This window comes from Nematolebias whitei, chromosome 13 (genome assembly GCF_014905685.2).
Source record: "Nematolebias whitei isolate Nwh7 chromosome 13, NemWhi1, whole genome shotgun sequence".
In the NCBI taxonomy this organism is placed as follows: domain Eukaryota; kingdom Metazoa; phylum Chordata; class Actinopteri; order Cyprinodontiformes; family Rivulidae; genus Nematolebias; species Nematolebias whitei.
Window position 1 is genome coordinate 38,905,991 of NC_056510.1, and position 11,271 is coordinate 38,917,261.

At 43.1% G+C, this 11,271-nt stretch overlaps 1 protein-coding gene across 1 annotated transcript in view; it reads right to left on the bottom strand.

The window, feature by feature from the left end:
• LOC119419396 (interleukin-1 receptor type 1-like) overlaps nucleotides 1–11,271 on the bottom strand; it is a 47,308-nt gene that overhangs the window by 18,557 nt on the left and 17,480 nt on the right. Inside the window, exons 6-10 of the mRNA XM_037686704.1 lie at nucleotides 10,275–10,401; nucleotides 9,876–10,015; nucleotides 9,605–9,748; nucleotides 9,326–9,490; nucleotides 1,098–1,280 (exon numbers count right to left, since the gene is read on the bottom strand). Of these exons, the coding sequence (XP_037542632.1) occupies nucleotides 1,098–1,280; nucleotides 9,326–9,490; nucleotides 9,605–9,748; nucleotides 9,876–10,015; nucleotides 10,275–10,401 (759 nt within the window). The remainder of the gene's footprint in view (nucleotides 1–1,097; nucleotides 1,281–9,325; nucleotides 9,491–9,604; nucleotides 9,749–9,875; nucleotides 10,016–10,274; nucleotides 10,402–11,271) is intronic.

Sequence of the window (11,271 nt, forward strand, 5' to 3'; positions counted from 1 at the left end):
AAATAAACTACTACTTGCTACTTGTACTACTGTATTATTCCTGCTTTGCGGGATTTTTCACTTATCGTGGGGCGTCAGGGTACGGATCCCCCGCAATAAACAAAAGACTACTGTACACAATTTTTGGATAAAAATATTATAAATTCATGTGTCCCCAGGTTGCACCAAAAGTGCTACAGCTAGCTGCTGCTATCATTTGTATTTGCAAATAACCACATAACTATTTTAACTGTATGTAAAATTGACTGCTGTGTAAACATTTATAAACTTGTGGCTCAGTTGGAAGAACTGTTGCTTTTCAGCGAGAAGGTCGCCGGTTCAAATCCCGGCTTAGGAATGCAACAGCTAAAACCCATGTCTCCACCTTTCTGGGTGGAGTTTGCATGTTCTCTCCATGCTGCGTGGATTTTCTCCAGGTACTCTGGTTTCCTCCCACAGACCAAAAACATGCATGTTAGGCTGATTGGTAACTCTAAATTACTGTGTGAGTGAGAGAATGGTTGTTTGTCTCTATGTGTCCCTGTGATGGACTTGAGACCTGTCCAGGGTGTCCCCTGCTCAATATGGGCACAGTGACCTTCGTGACCTGGAAATGAAGAAGCAGGTAAAGATGATGGATGAATGTTAGAATGACTGCCATGAGATTTTGGAAGCTGGAGCTGGTTTAAGACAACAGCAAACCACCGTGATATTGACATGGCTCAAACCAGCCATTAGCTCATCATTTTTGTCAAAATAAAACAGTTTTATTTTTAGTTTTTTTGCTAAACTGAGTTTCAAAAAAAGTTATATAAGTAAGTTAAAAATGTTTAAACTCTTTATGCATAACCCTCTTTTCAAAATGATCAAAATAGAACTTGAAACCTTAATGTTCTTTTGTGGATCAGCAGCAAACTATAAACTTCTACAAAGCTAAATTTCTTCTGTTTTGGAAAGTTTTTTTACTCCTATATGAAAAAACTGCAGAGGGATTTTTTCTTTTGTAGCAAAGGAAGAGAGCCGCAGATGTGATATCATTTTGCAATAATGACTCAGTAATGACTCAATAATGACCATGCAGGAGTTACACACAAACAAAATAAAAATAATGTTCTCACCAACTTCCACCAGAATGATTTTAGGATCATTTTGCGTCAAAGCATCATAAAGGCCAACTTCTTGCTCATACAAGAGCTGAGTTTCACATAAAGACCTTGTTCCCTTTGCTTTGCCATCAGGGGACAAGATGATTATCATAGTGTGGCATTGGTGCAGGGCAGCAGAGATGGCATCATGAATAGCTGTAGGAAATAAAGATGACAAACAGAATCTTTGTGAATAATGAGAAATACCCAAACGCTGCAAAATGGAAACAACCTTTTGAAAAGCACAATGGGTAAGTTTTTGACTCCTCTATACAGTCATTTGGTTCACTTATGGATAATTTCTCACAAACATGGGCAGCTGTGGCTGAGTGGTTAGAGCAGTCATCCTCCAATGCAAGAGTTGGGGGTTTGAATATACCAGCAGTCACATGCTGAAGTGTCCCTGGGCAAGACATTGAACCCCTTGTTGATGTGTGTTCCATCGGTTTATGAATGTGATAAAGTGCTGATTGGAATCAGAATCAGAATAAACTTTATTATCATTGCACCGAGATACAACGAGAACATGTACGTACAGTCGTCTGAAAGATGGGCGGAGTGCATGAAGCTGTTACTATGAAAGTGCGGCGCTTTTATTCTTATTCAGAATAATATTTTGCTTAGATGAGAAAAGGAAAGAAAACATGAGGAGAAACGGTATTAAAAAAAGATCTCTCACGCCATGTCCTAGACAGGGCACGATTTGAGGCATCAAAAAAACCTACCACAGCAAAGCAACATAAACAGACGTTATACATTTACATATAGGCGGTGAAAACATAGAATTTTTAAGGGAACGTCATAGCATAGTCCAGAGCCCCCCCTCACAGCCATTGTCCAGGTAAGAGGTGTTAGTTATCATCACCTCGGTTGAGGTTCCGTCACATGTCCATGGCCTTGGGGAAGGGAGGGGTGAGGAGACAGACAAAGCATCTTTGTTTTTTTTTTCCAAAACATGCCTGGAGGAGTTGAGATAAGTCCGCTATCAATGCTACCGTTTTGGGTCAGGCAGAACTCGTGAATTGCTGTTTCTGCCTTTTTTAAAGTCTTGCTGGTATATATTCCTCCGATGGAAACTCCAAACAGCCGAATTGATTCCTTAAAGCCTTAAAGCCGAGCTCACAGCTTCTCCAAGATTATTCCCACCTTCATGTGTGCTGCTAGAGAGTTCACAGTCCTGATAACAGCTGCACCAGCTCTCTGACACAGCTGCACATAATTCAGTCTGAGTGCTGCCGAGCTGCGACACATCCACACAAATTTGTAGACAATCCAGATTTCACCACCAAACAGCAAAAAACCAGTTGTCCTCATGAATCCAATTTGTTTCTGTCTAGGTAAGAGGGTCCTCCTTACCCTGACTCCTGTAGGAGTTGATCAATTTTGTTGAGAGACCAGCTGATCTTTCGAATTAGGAAAGTATGCAGGGAAAAAAAGAGGCTCTTTAAGGGTTCACAGGACGAAAGAGTGCAAGCAGGGAAGTGGGGGGGAGGGGTCTCTTTAGAATGATTTGTTCATTTAGCTTTGTAGAGATCTAGTAGAGTGCTGTATGAATGGGTAAATGAGGGCACAGATTGTAGTGTAAAGTGCTTTGAGTTTCTCAATAAGATAGAAAGGCGCTATATAAGTACAGTATATAAACTGTAAATAAACTGTATATAAACATCACTTTTTTGTGTCTGTTTTTTAAAGTTTGTCATGATAAACACCATAAAGACATTTTAACACTTTATGCCATGAGGTTGAAAATGCAACAACATGACTAAAAAGCATGTTAAAATTTTTTTTAGAATGTATTTGTAAGGATCTGGTATTGTTTTGAACCCAAAAATGCAGGGAGGACTCAAACAACTCAGGTTAAGAGTAAAGAAAAGTATTTAATGACAAAATAAACAAAAGGGCTGACGTGGCAGCAAAAACTTGCATGAATAATAAGAGGTCATGAGGGGAGACAAAAACCAGGACGAAGTGATGGGCATGAAACAAGAGGCAGAAGTCTTCATGAGGAAATGACCAGATACCAGACAACTGAACACACTGACTTAAATACACCAACACTGACAAGGCAAATGACAAACAGCTGGGAGGACAACAGGTGAAGAAACCTGGAACTTAATGAGGGAGTAGTAACTTAGACAGACCACATGGAGGCAAAACACTAGGAAGCGAAAAAAAAGGAACCAAGAGAAGGATAAGCACGAAAATTACAGACAAGAGGATAAATTATGACAGAACAGAAAAGTAAATAAAGACAAGAAGAACACAAAGAAAACAGACAAAGTGTAGACTATGACAGTATGTAGTGCCTCTGTATGTTGTCTCTGGTCATGCTCACCACCTTTGCACCCCCTCCTCTGCAGAATGTCAGTGTTATTATTTGCTCGTATGCAAACCCTATGTGTCATTTTTCACTACTTTTTATTGTCTGTCAAACAGGTCTTACTTGTAAATGAGTCTTTGAGGCACAGTGTGAGTTATCTTTAAATAAAGGTTAAATTAATGAATGAATTTATGTTTTTAATGGATCACTCAGGTATTCTTCTAAATGTTTTGTTTTGGAGCCGGAGCCTTAGCCGGAAATTAAAGCTCTGGATTGGTCCATTTACTAACCAATCCATGGTCATGAGATATGGATCATGACTGAAAGCACAAGATCCTAGATACAAGCGGCTGAAATTAATTTTCTTTGTAAGGTGGCCAGGCTCAGCCTTAGAGATAAGGTGAGGAGCTCCATCATCCAGAAGGAGCTCAGTAGAGCCGTAGCTGTTTCACATCAAAATGGGTCAGTTGAGGTGATTCAAAGACCTGGTTAAGCTACTTCCTGAACATGGACACCCCAATTACATATCTGTTGCTGGACAGTGCTGCAAAGGAGACGAGGACTTTCCTGCTGTACCTGTTAATATATGAGGATCTGTGTCCCCTTGTGTGTGTCGTCTTCTTGTGTTTATTCCTGCTCCTCAGTTATTTTTACCTCTTGTACAGGTGCTGGTCATAAAATTAGACTATCATGAAAAAATTAACTTATTTCAGTAATTTCATTCAAAAAGTGAAACTTGTATATTATACTCATTCAGTACTGTCTTCATCTCAGAGTTTAACACCCCTCCAGCCCTCGTCTAACCGATAATTGGACCCCCCTAGACTTTTGAGTATTACCCGACGTGAGAAGGACTAGAACTCCCATCACTCCTCCACTTCTGGTCCCAGTACGTCATTAGGTGAGCGTCACACGTACAAGCCACCAACTTTCTACTACAAATCCCAGACACCCGACACTTTTGGGTTTAAGAACCCTCGTTCGGTTTCACCATATCCATCTGCCTTGTCACCTGATCCCAAGCCCATGCAGGTGAATGACACTCGTCTCTCTCCTGAGGAGAGACTGAGACGAATGAATTCTAATTCCTAGATTTATTGTGGAAATCCAGACCATTTCCTCGCTAAATGTCTGCTGCGGGGAAACTAAAATGCCCACCAGTAAAAAGGGAGATACTGGTGGGTACTTCCACTCTTTCTCCCCCAGCCCAACTCAAGTTATCCACTATCTTGCAGTTTGGTCAAAAACGCCTGCCTGTTTCCGCCTTGATTGATTCTGGCACTGAGCAAAATTTATCAGTTCTGCCCTGGTAAACAAATATTCTCTCCCTATCCAGGTGGTCCCCCCCCCCCCCCCCCCCCCAGTGTCCGTCTCCAGTATTACTGGTGACACTTTAGCTCAGCTTCATTTCAAAACCACGGATATCCATCTCCTTATTTCTGGTAACCATCATGAAACATCTAGTTTCTTCGTGTTCGACTCCTCTAGACCCCAATTGATTCTTGGCTACCCTTGGCTTAAAGAACACAACCCAAACATTAATTGGGAGCTAGGTCATATGGAGGGCTGGAGTAATAAATGTCTTAAACATTGTCTCCAGTCGGCCATCTCTTCTCATTCTAGTCCTGAGCGCCCCGTTGAGGCGATAGATCTTTCAAACGTTCCATCTGTTTATAAGGATCTCGCTTCTGTTTTTAGTAAAACAAGAGCCTTATCCCTTCCTTCTCACAGACCGTATGACTGCGCCATTGACTTGTTGCAGGGCGCTCCTCTCCCCACTAGTCAGCTCTACAACCTCTCTGGGCCAGAGAGGGAGAGTATGACAAAATATATTAATGAGTCTCTAGACTTGGGTATTATACGCCCTTCCACTTCTCCTCTGGGGGCAGGGTTTTTCTTTGTCTCCAAGAAAGACAAAACCCTGAGACCCTATATTGACTATCGTGGTTTAAATAACATCATAGTAAAAAACAAATACCCTTTACCTCTAATCGACTCCCTACAGGAGCAGCTCCAGTCTGCTACTATATTTTCCAAGCTTGATCTTAGGAATGCTCATCATTTGGTTCGTATAAGAGAAGGTGACGAGTGGAAAACAGCCTTTAGGACACCACTCAGTCACTTAGAGTATCCAGTTATGCCCTTTGGATTAACCCATGCTTCAGCTGTCTTCCAAGCCCTTGTTAACAACGTACTGAGAGACTTTATTGGGGACTTTGTGTTTGTTTACCTCAATGACATACTCATCTACTACTCTAATGAGGCCAAACACGCCAGACATTTTCGTACTGTTCCTAGGCCTGTATGAGAATAAGCTGTTTGTTAAAGGCAAAAAATGTGAGTTTCACGTGCCCACTGTCTCCTTTTTGGGTTTATTTTTGAAAAGGGCCGTTGCAGAACTGACCCTGAAAAGACCCAGGCTGTGGGGGATTGGCCAGTTCCTGAGACCAGGAAACGATTACAACGTTTTCTGGGCTTTGCCAATTTCTACAGGTGTTTTATTAAGGACTACAGCCGTGTGGCAGCACCTCTGTCTCAGCTCAACTCTACTTCTAGAGTTTTCAAGTGGAACCCTGAGGCCGACCTCGCGTTTTCTAAACTTAAAAGACTGTTCTCTTCCACCCCGATCCTCTGTCACCCTGATCCTAGGCTACAATTCATCCTGGAAGTGGACGCCTCCGACACTGGAGTGGGGGCGGTCCTGTCTCAACGGTCACCCGACGATAATAAGGTACCCATGCGCCTTTTTCTCACGCCATCTTTCGCAGGCCAAGAGAAATTATGATGTGGACAACAGAGAACTACTAGTGGTTAAACAGGCCCTGGAGGAGTGGCGTCACTGGCTGGAAGGCGCCGAGACACCACTTCTGATCGGGACCGATCACAAGAACTTGACCTATCTTCGGGACGCCAAATGCCTCACTCCCAGGCAAGCACGTTGGTCATTATTCTTCAACCGCTTTAACTATTCCCTCACTTTCAGGCCCGGATCTAAGAACATGAAACCCGACGCTCTACCCCGTCAGTTTCTCCTCCTGATGTTGTTGAACAGGAGGACAGCATCATCCCGGCTTCTTGCATTGTGGGAGCACTCACTTGGCCCATCAAAAAGGAGGTTCGAGAGGCTCACAAGGACAAACCCGACCCTGGTTCAGGTCCACCAGGCACTCTCTTCGTTCTTTCATCTATGAGGTCTAAGGTACTGGACTGGCTACACTCAAATAGATTGTCTTGTCACCTTGGCACTTCTCATATGCTTTCCCTAGCTAAGAACCACTTCTGGTGGCCCACTCTCTTCTCGGATGTCAAGTCCTTCGTCGCAGCTTGTTCCACGTGTGCCAGGTTCAAGACCAGTAACCAACCTCCTCCTGGCCTCCTTCTTCCCTTACCCACACCCAGCCGTCCATGGTCCCACATACCGGTGGACTTTGTCACAGGTCTACCCCCTTCGGACGGTACCTCCGTAATCCTCACTGTCATTGACAGATTCTCCAAGGCGGCACCTTTTATCCCCCTCCCTAAACTCCCCTCCACCTTCGAGACAGCTCTTACCCTTATCCAATACGTATTCAGAATCCATGGTATCCCCTATGATGTGGTCTCAGATCGGGGACCACAATTTATTTCTCAAGTTTGGCGTTGTTTCTGTAAGACATTGGGGGCTTCATTCAGCCTTACTTCAGGGTACCACCCCCAGTCTAATGGCCAGACTGAAAAAGCTAACCAGGAGCTCAAGGTCACACTCTGATGCGTGGTGGAGAGGAACCCATCTGCCTGGAGCAAACACCTGGTCTAGGTCGAGTATGCCCATAACTCCCATAAGTCGGCAGCAACAGGTATGTCCCCGTTTGAGGCCTCCCTCGGTTATCTTCTCCCCCTTGTTTCCCAGCCAGGAGAATGACACCACGGTGCTATCAGTACAACACCACTTCAGTTGCTGCCGCCATGTTTGGCATCAAACCAAGGCTGCCCTGCTTCGCACTGCGGCTCAAACAAAGAAGTACGCCAAACACCACCGATCTTCCGCACCCTCTTACCAAGTAGGCCAAAATGTTTGGCTTTCTATCCATAATATTTCCTTGAAAGACGCTCCTAGGAAACTGGCCCCCCGCTTCATTGTTTTTTTCCTAGTTCTCAAGATCATCAACCCCTCGGCAGTCAAACTTCAGCTCCCTGTGTCCCTTAAGATCCACCCCACCTTCCACATCTCACAAATTAAACCTGTTGCCATCAGTCCTCTGTGCCCACCCTCCAACCTCCCTCCCCCTGCCTGACTGATGGGCAACCACCCTGCCTTTACTGTAAGGTCAATTCTGGACATCCGCCATCAGGGCAGGGGCTTCCAATACCTGGTTGATTGGGAGAGTTACGGGCCAAAGGAACGTTCCTGGATTTTCCGTTCCTTCATCCTGGACCCGAGCCTCATCTCAACCTTCTTCAGGCTGCACCCTGAAAAACGCCTCAGGTCGCCAAGAGGCAATTTTTGGGGGGGAGGGGCTAGTTGCAGCCCTAATACTAATTTCACTTTTAGAATGGAATTACTGAAATAAATCAACCTTTTCATGATATTCTAATTTTATGACCAGCACATGTAAACAGTCCTTACCTTCATCATCTGGTGTCAGTTCCCAGGTGTTGTCATTTGTATGTCATCAACATCCCTATTTAAATCTGCGTCTCTGTGTTCTTCGTTGTCTGGACATTACCCTGTCTTGCTCCATGTTCCTGTCTTGTTTTAGTTAACAAATCACTTGTTTTGTAAATCTCCGAGTCTCCGTGGCATGCCTACATTTGGGTTCGACTTTAAAGCAACACAACACAACAAATCTCTGCTACCCAACCTCAGATAAACAGAAAAAAAGGATGGATGGATGCTACGCTTTAAGAAATATCACATGTTCAGTGTTTTTAATTAATTTATTTTTTCTGTTGTATCTTTGTTTAACCTCTTATTTTATTCTCCAGAATGTGAAATCAATGTAAAGTTTCATATTTGTGTGTCATATGTTTCTGTTCATGCATATTTTTCTTTTTCCATTGTCTGCTCATGTTCATTCTGTTTTCTCTTTCCCTCCCAGGCTCTGATCGAAGTGGCAGCTTCAATTTCTCCTCCCCCATTTTTTTCCTTCTTCCTGCTCTGCTCTCTGTCTGTCTGAAGCACCTGGGTCTCATCTCCCGAACATAAATTAAGAAGATTATGGATTTGGTAATGTGGGCATTCAACACTATTGATAAGATTTTTTCATCAAAGCGACAAGGTCCTGGGGAACCGGCATGTCCAGCTGAGACTCACGCTGTGGGGTACGTCATGGATTCATGGGGAGTGTGGCAATCGATGTGCATTACAGTACTGTCTCAAGAAGATGTTGAAGACGTTTACATATTTGGACTTATGATAGCAGGGACTCTGCTTTTTGGCATCGGCGGGGCTCTGTTTTATCGACTTTTGAAGAAGACAGCTGCTGGCTGAAAACAACATCCTCAGAAACTGTGGCTGATCTGAAAAAAAGCTCATGGACAAATCTCAACACCTCAATGTCAAATGCAAATGTAATCATGTTTTAATTGTGCTTGCTGGTAGAGTTTTTTGATGTCTCAAATCGTGTCCTGATAAGATGTGAAAGGTCTCTTTTTTGGTAATACCACTATCTACCCTCATGTTTCTCCCCCTTTTCCTATCTAAGATTATTATCTGATAAGGATAAAATGGCCGCGCTCTCCTGTAGTTGCAGCTTCGTGCACTCCGCCCATCTTTCGGACAACTGTACGTACATATTCGCGTTGTACCTCGGTGCAATTCCAATAAAGTTTATTCTGATTCTGATTCTGATTATTGTTCCCTTTCAGTCCAGCTTTAAATGTGTGCCTGTAAGTTACTGGCCTTCTCCAGGGCAACCATCTCGTCCTTGGATGTACAGGCTGAAACCATGTTTCTTCTCAAGCTCTTCAGGCAGGATCTGAAGGGCAAACTTTGCCGTTTCGGTCAGTTGGCCAGTGTTTGACTGGACGACGCTCACATACGCATCGTAAAGCTTTCCATGTGAAACTGTTAAAACACAAAAACATTGTTTGAGCTGATTCCAAAATTTGCTTGAAGAACACAATATTTATCAATGATTGTGTTGTAAAACAAACAGAACATTACAGAAATAACACTCGCCTTGTGGTTTAGAAAAATGTCTTGTCAGTTTCCTGTGTGCTAGGACCAGGTCGACTTTAAAGAAGAAAAAGGTGGCCATAAGCAGAATGAAGATGGAAGCAGTGACACAGAGAGTGACGATCACGTGGAAGTCAAAGGGGTCGGCTGAGGAAAAAAATGTAAACGGTCAAACCTCAGTAAACAAAAGTAAACAAGCTCTGAGAGGAGACTTTCAAGAAAAAAAGTTTTCTTGTGTAAATCCCCCTATTAAGCAAACAACTCTTGCTTTTACCTTCTTTCAACCTGGCCAAACCAAACTTTGCTTCTACTGGGCTCCAGACATTGCAATGAATGGGGACATTCAGGAACTGATGCCGAACTATGGAGATGGACAGATTGGACTGACCATACACTTTCCCTCTGTTGTGAATACTAACAGAAAGAAAAAAAAGTCCATCAATCATTCAGCCAATGGAGCAAGAATAGGAACATGTATGTTTACACTTCTTTTTTTATCATACTGTTTGTTCTTCAAGCAGTTTAATGGATTTACTTCTTGTCCAACAAATGAGGGCCACTTTGGGGAATGGGTTAGTAGTTTATATTCTGAATCTTTTTATCCTGTTTTGTTTGCAGACCCAGCTACATCAACAGATAAACCCCAGCACCACTACAGGATGAAGAAACTCACAATCTCCAGGACTCATTGAGCTCCTTGTAGGCGTCGGTTAACACCCCATCAATAGTCCAGAACATGATAATCTCTTCACTCTCACTGAAGCCTGTGTAGGCCAAACACTGCAACTCTGCTCGCTTACCTGGAGAAATCAGACAGATGTCACGTTTAACAACAAAGTTGGCTAGAACAACTAAAAACACTTTAAGGAGAAACTAAGGGAGCTAAAAGAAAATTAAGGATTCTCAAAATCATTTGCAGCATACAATGGGTATCAAACATATTCACACCAATGGTATTTCTATATTTAGTTGCCCTACAACCTGGAATGTTGTTTTCAATTTGATTTTATGCAGTGGACCTTTGAAATACATTACAAATAATAAAGTAGTGTGACCAAACTGTATTACTTGATCTGTTTCCTGATAACCTGATGCATGCTCAATAATCCAGGTAGAAAAATCCAAAAAAGTTCAATCTGATCCTCTGGACATTCAAAAAAAACAAAAAAAAAAGCAAAAAAAATATAGAAGAAACGTTTCGTCTCTCATCCGAGAGACTTCCTCAGTCTGAGGTGCTGTATTCAGCTCAGTCTTTTAAATAGCACCTTCTCAGAGTGAATCAACCAGTTTGCTGCTGACAACCAAAACCAGCTGATCACATGCTCAAGAAGGACCATCAGCCTAACAATGGATCATTAGCACACTGATGGCTGTTTACTACTCACAGAGGGCTGAGTGATACCAGCAATCACAGCATTGTAAGAGGGGGACAGTTGAACCCGGAGGCCTCCACCCCTGTTTAATGATGGACGATTTCTTTTCACAAAGATGGCCTCCTTTACTCCTCTCTCAAACCATCGTTCCTCTCTGTCCAGGATGTGAACATCTTCATCCCTGAAAGAGTGACCGCTGGCCTGGAGATGAGTGTAGACCGCAGAGTCCTGGCCTGATGATGTTGATCTTCTGTGCTGGTCCATCCTTTTGGCCAGTGGCTGTTTAGTTTCCCCGAT